The 16111-nt window shown below is 38.1% G+C and overlaps 1 protein-coding gene across 2 annotated transcripts in view; it reads left to right on the forward strand.

The window, feature by feature from the left end:
- The window catches only part of kifap3a (kinesin-associated protein 3a), a 204630-nt gene that overhangs the window by 88503 nt on the left and 100016 nt on the right, over window positions 1-16111 (forward strand). For both annotated transcript variants that reach the window (XM_073063254.1, XM_073063255.1), the window contains 2 exons: window positions 7375-7475; window positions 11787-11895. In XM_073063254.1, coding sequence (XP_072919355.1) covers window positions 7375-7475; window positions 11787-11895 — 210 coding nt within the window. The remainder of the gene's footprint in view (window positions 1-7374; window positions 7476-11786; window positions 11896-16111) is intronic.

Genomic DNA, 16111 nt, shown 5'->3' on the forward strand with positions numbered 1-16111 from the left:
CCCACCCCTCCCCCAACTTTTTGAAGATGTTATGTATTATTTGGGAGTAGATACCTGCATTGTGAAATACTTGCATTAGGTACAGGGGACATGTATTATTATTTCTCTTATTTCCTAGCGTTACTTTGGCATGGAAGCTTCACCATAAAGTGCAAAAATGGAAGTTGAAGTGGAAGTTTTTTTTTCCGTTGAGAAGTTTAAACTAAAAAGAGATCACAGTACCCATCATTTACAGTTTTTGAACTAACAATGAGAACTGTAGAGTCCATCTTACTTATTTTGTTTCACTGTTAGGTGTTTTTGCCTCTCATCTTAATGTTTCTACATATCAGTTTATTACTTTGTAATTATCCAAAAAATCTTCTATACTTTAATCATCTATATCATGCCTTTTGAAATATTAGTATTAAAATTAAAAATTCAGTGATTGACTTAAGAGTATATGTACATCCAATGGCAATGTTATTTACCAGTTCATGTTAAGTCACATCATTATTCTTAGTGCAACTCATTCTTGGTAAAATGGTAATTGTTCTTGATAAGATTTGATATTGATATGAACAAATTCCATGACATGTATGTCAGTGATAATATACCTAATTCTGACTCTGACTATACAGTGTATGATTGCACTTATTTGAAAGCCTTTAGCTTTTAAGTTTGTTTCATGGTGACATATTTTGCCAATGCTAGGGGATAAATAATGGTCTAAATTTTCTAAAGTGAAATTGTTTTAATGTGTTGTCTTGGCCAACATAGAGCTACTAATGATTATAACTTTTTTTAACTTAAAGCTTTATTAAGTGCAAGCAAAGGATTACCCTTTTACATTGTCTTGGCAGAAAGTCATTGTATATTTTACAGTAAAGTTGTAACTGACTTAGAGTGAAGAGAAACTGGAAAGAGAATAGAGCTGCCTTGATTCTGAAATTTGCTTCAAATATCCATTACACTTGCATTCCTCTGTAAGGAAGATTCACTAGTTCTCAAAGTTCAATTAAGTAATGTAGAGAGCACTGAATGCTAGCATGTTCATGTTTTCTATATCTGATATGGAGTGGCAGACATGATACTTGTAATAAACACTGGAAAACATCCCATCGTATCCACCAGAGGAAGGGAGAACCAAGAAGCTGACAGAGGAATAAGCTAATCACTTTTATTTTCAAAATTTGTATCTCTTCTGTGCTGTTTTGTCCCTTAAGAGTTAATATTAAGTATGCTATAATGCTATTTGTGTGATATACTTTTCTTGTCTGTTTTAGTTAACATAACTGCTGCCAAAATCTATGTATCTGACTTAACTACCTCACCAGACTTTGGGGGACAATTAATCTTGAAGATTACTATAAAAGAGGCCCTTATTGCTACTGTAGTTCTTCTTTAGATTTAATAGACCATTGCTTGTTATTTTTAGGGCCAATCTTTTACTATTCAGCTTATAAACAATCATACATTTTTTCTACAAATGAAGTGAGGTAATAGCAGGGGTCAGATGTGGCAAAAACCCTAACTAAAACCATCTGCCACAGCTGGTGGGGGTGCAGTAAAGTTGTATCAGGATTGCTTGAAGTTATTGATGGCAGTAAAATTTATGCTTCCTCCTGTTTTCTCAATTAAGTGGAGATGCTTTTTTTTTCTCCTGGTGTTGGACAAAACACACATGGTTTTAATAGACTATGTGCAAATATTGCCCGAGTTTCTGTCTCTTGCGCAGACTTCCTAAAAAAAGATAGAGTTTACAAATAGGTTGTTAAATTTGAAGTGTGCATTACTTGTGGAAAGCTGTAAACTTAAGCATCGTTGTCCAAAGATCTGCACATTCAAATCAATTTCATATAGTCTTTCACCCAGCAAAATTTATTATCTGAAGAGAATTGGATGCCTTCATAAGTTATTGTACTAAGTGTTTTTTAAATGGAGCTCTCTAATATTTAAGATATGTTTTATTGTTACCTTGTTTGTGCAGACCATTGTTCTGATGATTTCACTTGTGCTATTGAGTCAGATTGTCATAGGTTCGTAGTCTTTTCAAGGGTAAAGCTCCAGTGCAATATTAAAGGAATTGCTTCCCTTTGGATGAGATATGAGATTGAGGCCATATATGCATTCCCAGATTGCTGTAAAAGATCCCATGATGGCATGTTGTTTTCTGTGTTATGCCAATATTTATCAAAAATTCATATTACTTGGCCACTGTCACTTTGCTGTTTATGATATGTTCCCAATTGCCTATCATTGCTATGCTACCTTGTATGTTGTGGCAGTGGTGTGATTCTTGGAATCACATCATATCTTGGTTTGTTCTCCCACTCATTTTGGTGTTTATCTTTTGAGCATCTCACCTTATTTCATCTCTTTTACTTCTCACTTAAAATTAGTTTAAAATATTCTATCTTCACTGAGTGACTTCATTTCAACTTTCATTGTAATTCATTGAAATCCACTCAGATCTGTAAGCAAATAAGCCCTTAACTAGACACCCCAATACAGAAAACATACTTCAGTGCAGTCTTCCACACAGCAGAGCATGGCCTCAGGCCACCTATGCTGATTCTGCAGACTCCTTGTGGAGAACAACAGGGAAGCATCAATTTCTGCAGATTTCCCAATTCTGCGACTGGGAAGTTTGCCCACTGAGCTTGTGTTTGATAAAACCCAGTGCAAGTACAGCAGCCCCATTAAATGGAGAAGCTGTCTACCAGGCGAAAAGCTAATGGACTTTTTTTATTTGCTGTAATGTAGCTTAATTGTTTTTAATCTTGAGCATTTGTTGTTCTTTCATTCTTGAATTAAGTTAGTTGTGCGGAATTTGGAATAGGACTGATTTTTATGTACTTTGAACCTGGCATAGACATGATGGACTGTGTGACCATTTATATCTTTCTATATCCTGAGGAATTATGAAATAGGAATTTTAATTTTTTAACGTATCTTGAGTAATTTTGTATGTTTGTGAATTACAGGGTCACTCAATGACAAGCATTCAGAAAGTGACAACCTTGCCTGTGAACCTGGTACTTCAGTAGTTTCAGTGTTAAGTTTGAATCTGTTGTTGTCATATACTCGTGCATATTTCTGTATACTGTAGGTGTAATGGAAAAACTACTTGCAGCAGCATCACAAGCACATAGTACATTTTAAACAACATTCACAAGGAAAACATAAACATGAATTATACACAACTTTTACAAGAAAGCATAGAACAGCTTTAACAAAAAAAGTCCATTTTAATGCAAGGATGTCAGTGGTTGCACTGTAGTATTGCTAAGTTAGTGATTAGGGTTTTGCTGGTTGGTTCAAAAACTGAATAGTTGAAGGGAAGTAGCTGTTCTTGAACCTGGTGCTGTGGAAGTTCTGGTTTCCGTACATCCCTTCCAATGGTAGCCGGCTAATATTGATATAAAAAGAGAAAGCAAGTTACCTGAAATTGTAGAATTCGATGTTGATTTCAGAAAGTGCAATGTGCCTAGCTAGAAGCTAAGGTGCTGTTTCTAAAATGTGGGCCAGGCATCATTATAACAATGCATGAGGCCACAGATAGATTAAATTGGGATGGAGAATTAAAATGGCAGGCAAGGAAAAGTTTGGTTACCTCCGGGGACTGGACACAACTGCTTTTGGTCTCTCTGATGGAGAAAAAAGCACAAAGAGCCATAGAATTGTACAGCATGGAAGCATACCTTACACCCAACATCCATGTTGACCAAATTACAAATGTGAACTATACCCACATGCTTGTATTTGACCCACATTTCTCCAAACCTTTCCAATCCATGTACCTATCTGAATGCCTTTTAAATATTATTATTGTTCATGCCTCTACTACTACTTCTGACAGCTTGTTCTACATGCCCACCACCCTATCTGTGGGGGGGAGGGGAGGGAAGAACTGCTTTCATGTTCCATTTAAATCCCCCCCCCCCTACTTTAAATCTCTCCCCTCAGGTTTTTGACTCTCCTACACCAGGAACAAGACTCTATTGCTACATGATTTTAAATGTCTGTAAGGTCAGCCTTCAACACTCCAGGCAAAAAGCCACAGTATGTTCAGTTTCCAGAGCTCAAGCTCTTCAGTCCCAGCAACGTCCTTGTTAATCTTTTCTGTACCATTCCAGCTTAATGACATCCTTATTGCTAGGCAACTAGAAGTGTGTCAAATAACACACACAAAATGCTGGTGGAACACAGCAGGCCAGGCAGCATCTATAGGAAGAAGCACTGTCGATGTTTCGGGCCGAGACCCTTCGTCAGGACGTCAAAAGTGTGTCAAATGCCTTCTTCTCCATCCTGTCTACCTGTGTTATTACTTTCAAGGAACTATGTACTTGTACCTCTACTCATCTCCATTCTATAACACTCCAGAGAGTTCTTTCGTTTATTGTGAACAAAAATGCAGAATGTTAGATTGAAAGATGTTTTGATGAATGCTGCTTAGAATGCATGGTAAAGTGCCATTCCTTGGGGAGTGATGGTGGAGATAGAAGAGCAAACCAGGGAGCTGCGAAGAGTCCCTTTCAAAATTTGAAAGGGGAGAGAAGGAGATAGTGTATTTGGTGGTGGTGTTGTCGCTGAAGCTTGAGGAAATTTGGGAAAGAGAAGATTGAGAAATGTGGTGGGTGATTGGTGGATGGAGCCAGGAAGGACAGAAGGAAAGTTGAGGCTGAGGTTGGTGGGTAAAATGTGGAAATGAATTGGGGGAAGGCAGAAAGGGAAAAAAGATGAGTCTTTCCATTCCAGGACTTCTGAAATGTTAGCCTTTCTCAGAAATCATTGATTCCTTTTTACTTTAGTTGGAGATTCTACTTGCATTTTCTCCATTTCACTATCACCCCCTCCCACATACAGAGTGGAGAGACCCTTGGTCCTTGCTGTTCATCCCACTAGTCTCTGCATCTGGGATATCATCCTTCGCCATTTCCTGCAGCTCCATCAGAACCCCACCACCAGTCACAGCTTTCTCTTCCCCCACCCCGTCTCCATCCTGTGACAATTTCCAGCTTTCCACAGGAACCACACTGTGAACCCCAGTCTACTTATCCCTCTATTCCTCTGTCCCACCCTCCCTGTCCCCCTAGCACTTTTCCTTGCAACTATTGCAGGGGCAATATATGTCCAGGGATCTAAACAATGCTTCCAGGTGAAGCAGAGATTCACCTGCACATCTTTAACCGTGTCTTGAGTATTTGGTGGTTCTATGTGGCTTCCTCTAAATTCACAAAACCAAGTGTTGACAAGTCAACCGTTTTGGTCAAACACCTATTCTCAATCTGTAACAGCTATTGAGAATAATTTCCACTCAGTTTCCCCATTTCCACACCTGCTTGACATCTGCTTTCTCTGTTTCCGTGATGAAGCCAAAGAACAGTATCTTGTATTTGACTTGGGTATTTGTATTTGATATGAACATTGAATATTCCAATTTCAGATATCCCACCATACCAACCAGCTTCAGGTTTAATATCACTGGTGTATATCATGAAATTTGTTGTTTTATGGAAGTAATACAGTGCAATACATCACAAAAAAACTACAGATTGCACCAACAAGTTCAGTGGGTTCCTGTTAATTGGGACAGATGGCAACCAGTACATTTTGGCCCAATTAAACTGCTGCTGCAATTAGCCGCAGTTTCATGGAAATAATTAAAAATGTATTAAAAAGATGAACTACCACTTATCTGAGTGATAAATTATGTACTTAAATGAAATACAGAACAAATTAGAGCACTGTCAATACTGCTACTGTACTATAAAACTGTATTAGTTGCTAATTGGCATTGATGGAGGAATTCATCTAGCGTACCTGTACATTATTGAGTTCTTTTGATGGACTATGAGTGAACAAAATCAGCATAGGCACCACTGAGGAAACCACTCCTCTCCAAAAAAACTATTGCTGCACATCTCAAGTTTACAAAAGACCACCTGGATGTTCCACAGTGCTGCTGGGAGAATGTTCTGTGGAGAGTTGAGACAAATGTTGAGCTTATTGGCAGAAATGCACACTGTGATGTTTGGAGGAAAAAGGGCACTGCACAGCAATACCAAAACCTCATCCCAGCTGTGAAGCATGGTGGAATGAGCTTTATATTTTGGGGTTGCTTTGCTGCCTCAGAGCCTCGACAGCTTGCAATCGTTGAGGGAAGAATGAATTCAAAATTGCATCAAGACATTTTATAGGAGAATGTCAGGGTAGTGTTGCGTCACCTGAGGTTTAATAGAAGTTGGATGATGCAACAGTGATTCAAAACAGAAGAGTTAATCAATAACAAATGGTTTAAAAAAGAAAATCTGTGTTTTGGTATGACCAAGTCAGAGTCCAGTCCTTAACCCAATTGAGGTGCTGGCATGACTTGAGGGCTGTTCATGCAATGTATCTCAGAAATATTGATGAGCTGAAACTGTTTTATATGGAGGAATGGTCCAAAGTTCCTCCTCGTCTTTGTGCAAGTCTGATTAGCAGCCATAGGAAACATTTGGTGGAGGTTATTGCTGTTAAAGGGTTCTACCAGTTATTAAATACAAGGGTTCACATACTTTTTCCATCCTGGACTGTGAATGATAAAACAGTGTGCTCAATACAGACATGAAAAGTACAATTTTTGTGTGTTATTTGTTTAGGCAGATTGTGTTTGTCTATTATTGTGACTTTGGTGAAGATATGTTCACATTTCATGAGTAATTAACGCAGAAAACCAGGTAATCACAAAGGATTCACAAACCTTTTCTTGCAACTCTACCAAATATCCTCAAACTCCTAATGACCTGTATGCCTTCATCATGATTGGATCAATATGTTGGAACCAGGATTGATCTTTTTAGATGCTGTCACCCAGGAACTTGAAGCTGCTCACTTGCTGACCCTTCAATGAAGACTAGTTTGTGTTCTCCTAAATTCCCCTTCCTGAAGTACACATTCTTATGTCAGAATTCTCAGGGGGATAAAGAAGGAGGACCTTGTTCTTGTTGACAAAATAAGCACTCTAATGAGAGAGCTAAGGGAAACTGGGGGAGGTAAGAGTTTGGAGCTACAATTTGGGGAGATCCTTTGAGTGTGTAATGGTAAAGAAGTAAAATGGTAGAGACAACTACCTAGATTATCTTGGACTGTGGGGAAAATGTCTGAGAGCTTTGACTTTTGATTTGGTAGTTAGTATGGGAGAAACTAGAGGATGGGTTTGAGCAGAATGGTGTTTAAAAAATGTGAAGTTTGCTTTCCAGGCTAATTTTGGGATAATATCCTTAAATTATAACACCATTTACAGTAGCTACTTTTTAAGAAAATTATTTTTCTATTTATTTTATATGGGTAGATGAAGCCTGAAAATTTGATCCGAGATCCTTATTATCTTATCTTAACATTTTATTTCAGGGGCTGAAAACCATAAACAAATAGTGATGTGCATTTTGTACCATATCACCATGGATGATCGCTTCAAATCCATGTTTGCCTACACTGATTGCATTCCCCAGGTAAAAGAATTTGCATAAGTTAGTAAATGAATCTTTAAAATTTGGTAGTGGTCAATTGAAAATTAAGATGTTAAAATGTGTGGATAATCTGGAAAACTTGATTTAGTAGAGATATTTAAGCTTTATCTGAGTGACTCCTGTATTTCTTTTAGTTATTTGTAGCACTTTTTTATTGTCTAATGCTACCTTGCTAATTATATTGGTTACAAACAGACACGTGACTTAGAATTACCTAACTGACTCCACGTTTTCACACAACTAGATTTGCTCTTTGACACATGCTGGAGAGTACTTTTTGACTGGGTGCTCATTTGTTCAGCTTTGACTTTAAAAATACATGGAATTTCTTTTACATGTTCTTTACAACTAACTTATAACATGGGGCAGAACTATCAGAATTTGAATGGGAGAGAGGCAGGTTAATCAAATCTAGGCTGTTCGCCTGAGTGCAACTTTTAGTGTATAGTTCTTCCCATTTCTTTTCGCTTCCATTTTATAACTTGAGTGGCATTGTAATTTCTGTTTTTGCAAAATATGCACCCCAGTAAACATTTTTTATGATTTTGTTACTGTTCTGTCATTAGCTCTTTTTATTCCATATAAAAACATGTATAAGTTTCTTCAATACAATGAAAATTATACTGAATGGTTTTGTGTACAGATTTGTTTCCTGTGATTTTTGTATATTTTGTTTTTGAATGACATGAGAAATGGAATCGAGGGCCCGTTAGATTCACTTTAATTTAGAAAATCATGGCCTATTGAGCACCAATCAACATGGCTTTGGCTTTGGGCTAATCATGACTTATTAACTTGACTGAGCTTTTTGAAGAAGTGACGCTGGTGGTTTATGAAAATTAAACAGTGGATATTGTTTACATGGGACTTTAGTAAGGTCTCTTATGGGCAGCTCATCCAGAAGATTAATTGCTTGGGGTCCACTGTGAATTGTGCAGTTTGGATTCAGAATTGCTTGCCCATAAAAGAAGATAATGGATGAAAACGTAGATGGGTGGTTAGTAAGTTAGCAGACAATACAAAAGATTGGTGGTGTAGATAGTCTAGAAGACTGGCAATGAATTCAGTGGGATATAGATCAGTTGCAGAAAAATGGCAGATGAAGTTTAACACAGTCAAATGTGAAATGTTTCACATTGGGAGATCAAGTGTGAAGAGACAGTACAACATTGAATCACAGTGTTGATACACGGAGGGATCTTGGGGTCTAAGTCCATAATTCACTGGAAGTGTGGCACAGGTGTTAGAATGGTAAAAAAGGCAAGGACATGCTTTTCTTTAGGCAAGGCACTGAAAGTTGCACCTTTATTAAACTTCATCTGGAGTACTATCATTTATGGTCTTCCCATGATCAGAAGGCTGTCAAGGCTTTGGAGAGAGTGCAGAAGGGGTTTGCTAGGATGCTGTCTGGATTTGAAGGCATGTGCTCTAGGGAGAAATTGGAAAACTTGTTCTTTTTCTCTGGAGCAGTGGAGGTTGAGGGGAAATCCGATAGAGGCTTGTATGATCATGACAGGCACAGATAGAGTAGATAGTCTCTTTTTCCAAGTGTTGAAATGTCTAATTCCAGAGGATGTGCATTTAAATTGAAAGGCAGTAAGTTTTTTTTATATAGAGTGATGGGTGGCAGTGGAATTAAAAGCTAGAAGTGTCCAAGAGGCTCTTAGACACTCGAATGCCTCTTGGAAATTGACGATATTGATGTTGTACAGGCAGAAGGAATTATTTTAGTTGGGCATTAGATTACTAATTCAATTAGTTTGGCACTACATTATGGGGCAGAGGGAGTGATCCTATGCTGCACTGTTCTGTATTCAGTTCTCAACAGGTCTTGATCCTTCGCAGTGAAGGTTTCAGACGTTTTATTTTCGTTTGCTTGTAAATAAGGGTAATGATATTCTTCCGTGTGCATTCTGACATAGTGTGAATCAGACAGTATTGTAGAGTTCCACAAGTCTGGACTGGCCCCAAGTAAACAGATACAACATAGGGAAACCATTCCTTGGGACTTTATATGTGCTGTCATGGATTGATATTTCCAGTTCATTCATGGTTAATCAAGCCAGTGCCTAAGAAGAGCAGGGTGAGCTGTCTCAATGACAGTCGCCTCGTTGCACTCACATCTATTGTGATGAAGTGCCTTTGAGAGGTCGGACACGGCCAGAAACAATGCCTGCGTAAGCAAGGACATGGACCCGCTGCGATTTGCCTGTCACTACAGTAATACTACAGCAGATGCGATCTCCACTCGGCCTTGGATCACCTGGACAATAGCAATACTTATGTAATGCTGCTGTTTATTGATTATAGCTTACTGTTCAACACAATCATACCCTGAGGTCTAATCAACAAGCTCCAAAACCACAACACTAGACTCAGTGTCAGAGACCCAGGCACTGCAGCTTCCCTTGGTAGGTCCCCCTCCCCACAATATTCAAAGCAGTGTACATTATTATTGACGGGAGTGGCCGCAGTGGCTGCCATTAGGGGAAAAGTGTTCTCAGATCCAAGGATAATGAACTGATTTCTGCTATGACGCTGCTAAAAGTAATTTAAGTTTTGGTGCAAAAAGCCACAACATTATCGTTATTCAAATTCAGTGGATGTGGATGCTTGTATAATAATATAAAGATTGCCTTAAACTGATTAAGTAACATACTTCTGGTTTGACTTTACCGGCTCGAATGCCATTATTTTGATGGTTCCCTTTGATTATTTCTTTCTTTTTCATTATTGAAATGATACTGAAGGTTTCTTCAGGTAACAGTCTTTACATGAAGTTATCTGCTGAAGTTCACAAGATAATCAATACAGACAGCAAGGTCCAGAGTGATTGGCTAGAACAGTGAATCTTGTAGAAAGTTTTTTTGCTGTAATCATTCAAAGATGTTGAAGGGGAAGGTGTGTGAATGTTGTGTGTAGAGAAACCCTCTGATTCCTGGTAAATAAGTAAAGTCAGGTGCCAGGGAGTCTAGACACAGTGGTTTCAGCCTGGGACTGTGGTATCTGATACTCAATATGGGAATTGTTTGAAGAATTATCACTGCTTCTTCGGTATAGCCTCAACATCCAAGTACTTTCCTGTTATGTTAGTAACTAGTGATAGTAAGTACCGGTATATTTAAATGGGGTATGTTTTGCTTGAGCCTTAAATTTGTTACTGTAGTAACTAGGCTGCAATTATGGATTTTATGAATAATTATGTTTGCACTCAATTGCAGACTGGATTGTGAGCTTGGATTCCGATTACTTGTTTGATATAAATATTATATTTGGCCTTAATTATAGATTGAATTAATCAGTATTATTTAATTTCAGAATGAACATAAAATATGAGACTGGGTAATCTGACATTCTGTGCCAAAAAGTGTATGAATTAATTTTTATTATTTTTGCAAATGTTTGGAGTTTAAATGTTTATCAAATTTTAAAATTTGCTTTTCTCTTATTATGAAAAATGATGCGCCTCTTTCTTCTTCCTGATTTTTGTTTTCTCTTTTCTCATTGAGGAATGCCTGCAATCCAGTATCCTGCACATGAGTACAGTTATTGAGTATTGTCTTGACAGTTTTGCCTCACTTTATTTGTTTTAGATATTTTGGAAGAAATGTTCATTGTGTGTTAATAAGCTATGGGAATGCAGAAATAAATTACAGAACTCTGCAGGATTGTTGCTGAGATCCCCTAATTCCATCCTTTTTTTTTGTTTTGAACATGGCACTTTGAGCTTTGAACTGGGCATCATACTGAGTATGAACACTGGGCTTGTAGGAATGATTCAGAGAAGAGGGCTCACCAGAGCTTCTAATCTGTGACACATCCTTTATTGTATATCACAGAAAATGCATGTTCTTCCATGTAAATTTATTTCTTGTAGTCTTTTTGAAAATGATGTAGCCAATGTCAATAAACTTGAGGAACATTTTTAAAGAAATAAATTTTATTACTTTTTTCATATTCAATTGTTCAGTTCCTTAAAGCTTTTAAGAGGAAGTTTTTATCAACCCATCCACTGACTTTCACTTCCTGTGGTAGAGATGGAATGCACAATCACACAGGTTAAAAATTGTGACCTATCTAATCACGTTGGTTTTCTGTTGGGATAGGTTTAGATAAGTAATTATTGATTCATATAGTCAGCTGGTAATCACAGTTTTATTAGAAAAGTAAAATTGAAAATAATGTTACTGTATTTCTTAGACTATAAAAAGTTGTTTTACAGAAGAGAAAATTGTCTTAATTTTTTTCATTGCCAATAAATGAGGCGTTACTTATGTACTATTCTTTTAACAGTTAATGAAGATGTTATTTGAATGTCCTGAAGAGCACATTGATATGGAATTAATATCCTTTTGTATTAACCTTGCATCTAACAAGAGAAATGCACAATTAATCTGTGAAGGTAAAGTTTATCCCAAACCAGTTATCTAAGTAGAAGCAAAATCTGAGCATTTATCTGGTTATCTGAAAGATTTAACTTCTTCATCTGACTTTGTTTATTTAAAAAATTATGTAGTTATCGATGCAAATAGACTGAGGGTGCAGTTATAATTTCAATTTTTTACTCTGAAATTTACGTGTACAGAGAAACAGCGACAGGCAGGCTTACTGCTCAGTAGGTTTGTTGTCATTCATTTAGACCATAAAATACAGCAGCAGAATATAGCCATTTGGGCCATCAAGTCTGCTCCCTATTTCGTCATGGCTGATCCATTTTCCCTCTCAGCCCCAATCGCTTGCCTTCTTCCTGTACTCTTTCATACCCTGACCAATCAAGAATCTATCAACCTCTGCCTTAAATTTACATAACGACTTGGCCTCCACAGCCACTTGTGGCAACAAATTCCACAGGTTCACCACTCCTTGGCTAAAGAAATACCTCCTCATCTCATTCTAAAAGGATGTCCCTCTATTCTCAGGTTGTGTCTTCTGGTCCTTGACTTTCCCACCATAGGAAGCATCCTCTCCACATCCACTCTATCGAGGCCTTCACCATTCAATTAGGTCACCCCCATTCTTCTGAATTCTAGTGAATACAGGCCCAGAGCCAGCAGCCCGTCTTCATATCACAAACTGTTTAATCCTGGAATCAGTTTCATGAACCTCCTTTGAACCCTCTCTAGAGCTAGCACATCCTTTCAAAGATAAGGGGCCTAAAACTTCTCACAATACTCCCAAGAGAGGCCTCACCAGTGCTTTATAAAGCCTGAACATTACATCCTTGCTTTGGTATTCTAGACCTCTTGAAATGAATGCTAATATCATGTTTGCCTTCCTCACCATTGACCCAACTTGCAAATTAACCTTTAGTGAATCCTGTGTACAGGGACCCCCCCCCCCCCCAACCAAGTCCCTTTGTGCCTCAGATTTTTGAATTTTCACTCCATTTGGAAAATAATCTACCCTTTTATTTCTTCTACCGAAGTTCTACTTTCTCAAAACTACCTGCCCCTCCACCTATCTTCATATAATCCACAAACTTTGCAACAAAGCCATCATTTCTGTCATCTAAAATCATTGACATACGATTCCAAGAAAAGTTTCTGAACTCTTTACATTACCTGTTTTATTGTATTAATTACTCAAAATGTGGTCTGATCTTCATCCAAGTAACAATAATTGACAAAAACAACCTGCCTAAACTAACAACACACAAGCAATTGTACTACTACTTGTCTATACTGAGCACACCATTTAAACAATCACAGACTAGTTTCAAAAAAGTATGTGAACCTATGGGGTAATGTCTTCTACGAAAACCATTTGGAGTCAGGTGGAATGAGATGAGATTGGATGTGTGGGTTGCAGATGTGTCTTGCCCTATAAAAAAGATACACAAACTCAAGTTACTGACAGAGCCTGCTCTTCTCAACAAAGATCTGTTTATGTGCACCATGCATCGATCAAAACAACTTTCAGAGGACCTTACAAGAAAAATTGTAGAGATGCATGAAACTGGAAAAAGCTCCAAAATTATTTCTAAAGAACTGAGAGTTCATCAGACCACAGTAAGAGAAATTGCCTACAAATGGAGGAAATTCAGTACTGTTGCTACTCTCCCTAGGAGTACGCATCTTGCCAAGAACACATCAAGAGCAAGATGTGCAATGCTGAAGGAGGTGTAAAAGAACTCAAGGGTAACAGCAAAAGACCTGCAGAAATCTCAAGAACTTGGTAATTTCTCTGTTCATGTGTCCACTACAAGGAAAACACTAAACAAGAATGGTGTTCATGGAAGGGCAGCATGCAGGAAACCACTGCACTCCAAAAAGAACATTACTGCACATCTCAAGTTTACAAAAGACCGCCTGAATGTTCCACAGTGCTTCTGAGACAATGTTCTGTGGACAGATAGACAAAAGTTGACCTCAAAACCACATCATTAAGAGTTGACTCCAACATCTTACCAGCCATTGAGGTCAGACTGACTAGTCTATAATTTCCTTTCTTCTTTCTCTCCCCTTCTTGAAGAGTTGAGTGGCATTTGTAATTTTCCAGTCTCCTGGCACCGTTCCAGAATCTAGTGATTCATGAAAGATCATTACTAATGCCTCCACAATGCCTTCAGCCACCTCTTTCAGACCTTTCAGTTTCCCGAAAACCTTCTCCGTAGTAATGGCAACTGCACACACTCTTGAACTTCTAGCATACTTCTAGTATCTTCCACAGTGAAGACCGATGCAAAATACTTATTCAATTTGTCTGCCATTTCCATCCTCCCTATTGCTACCTTTCCAGCATTGTTTTCCAGAGGTCCAATATCCACTCTCACCTCTCTTTTACACTTTATCAATCTGAAAAAATTTTGGTATCCTCTTTAATATTATTGGCTAGCTTGCTGTCATATTCCATCTTTTCCTTAACAACTGTTTTAGTTGCCTTCTGTTGGTTTTTAAAAGCTTCCCAATCCTCTTAACTTCCCACAAATTTTTGCTCTATTATATGCCCTCTCTTTGGCTTTTATGTTCTCTTCTTAGCCATGGTTGTCATCTTGCCTTTGAAATATTTCTTCCTCTTTGGGATGTATAGATCCTGTGCCTTCTGAATTGCTTCATGAAATTCCAGCTACTCCTGCTCTGCCAACATCCTTACCAGTGTTCTTTTCCAATCAATTTTGTCCACCTCCTTTCTAATGCCTCTAATTCCCTTTATTCGATTATAATACTGATACATCTGACTTTAGCTTCTCCTTCTGAAATTTCAGGGTGAATTCAATGTTATGATCACTTTCCCCCTCAGAGCTATTTTATTTTAAGCTCTCAAATCAATTCGGGTTCATTGCATATCACTCAATCCAGAATATCTGGTCCCCTAGTGAGCTCAACTTTGAGGTGCTCTAAAAAGCCATCTCATAGGCATTCTGGAATCTCCCCCTCTTGGGATCTCGCACCGACCTGATTTTCACAGAGTTAATGCGTTGTCTTATGAAGAAAGTTTGCACAACCTCAGATAGTACCCGTAGTGTTGAGATGAGTGAGAAGTGATATGATTGACTTATTGGGGTTATGAAAAGTGAATTTGAAGTAGATGAATTGAGGATGATAGGTCACTGTTGGAAAGCCCTTTATTTTTCCATTTTAAAAAAAAGGTAAGACACAGCTGAGTTCAAATTCTTTCTTGATGTGTTTAAGAATTGGAATTCCATTTCCCAACTTGTGGAAGTATTGCCTTTGAATATTTCTAAAGTCAATAGATTCTCGATAATCAAGACGTGTCAGAGTCTTGGAGCACTACACCACAGGAACAGGCCATTGGCCCATTTAGCCCATGTCAATCTCATTTTCTGCCTCGTCCCAACTACCTGCACCCAGACCATAGCCCTCCAAACCCCACCATTCATGTATCTATCCAAACCTCTCAAATGTTATAGTCGAATTCACATCTACCACGTCTGCTGGAGGCACATTCCACATGCACCATCGTCTGAAGATGTTCCCCCTAAGATTCCCCTTAAATATTACCCCTTTTGCCCTAAACTTATGATCTGTAGTTCTGGTCTTGCCCTGAATCAGGGGAAAAAGCCTCCATGTATTTAACTTACCTATACCCCTCAATTTTGTATGTCTCTACATGATCTACCCTCATTCTCCTGTGCTCTGTGAAATAAAGTCTTAGCCTATTTAACCTTTCTCTATAACTCAGGTCTTTGAGTACCGCAACTATAAATGTTCTCAGCATTCTTTCAAGCTTATTGATATACTTCCTGCAGGTAGGTGACCAGAACTGCACAAAATACTATAAATCTGTACAACTTCAAATATACTTAGTACTCTGATTTATGAATGCCAATGTGCCAAAAGCCATCTAAGATCCTATCTACCTGTGAAGCTACTTTCAAAGGATTATGAATCTGTATTCCCAGGTCCCTTTGTTGTACCACACACCTTAGTGCCCTACCATTTACTGTATAAATACTACCCTGGTGCAACACCTTGTACTTGTCCGTATTAAATTTTATCTGTCATTTTTCAACTTATTTTTCTAGCTGATCCAGATCCTACTGCAATCCTTGATTGCCTTCCTCACTGTCCAGTGTGCCTTCAATTCTGGTGTCATCTGCAGATTTGCTGGTCCTTTTTATCCCATTTTCATCTAAATTGTTAATGTTAAAAAAAAAC

This window comes from Hemitrygon akajei, chromosome 12 (genome assembly GCF_048418815.1).
Source record: "Hemitrygon akajei chromosome 12, sHemAka1.3, whole genome shotgun sequence".
Lineage (NCBI taxonomy): Eukaryota > Metazoa > Chordata > Chondrichthyes > Myliobatiformes > Dasyatidae > Hemitrygon > Hemitrygon akajei.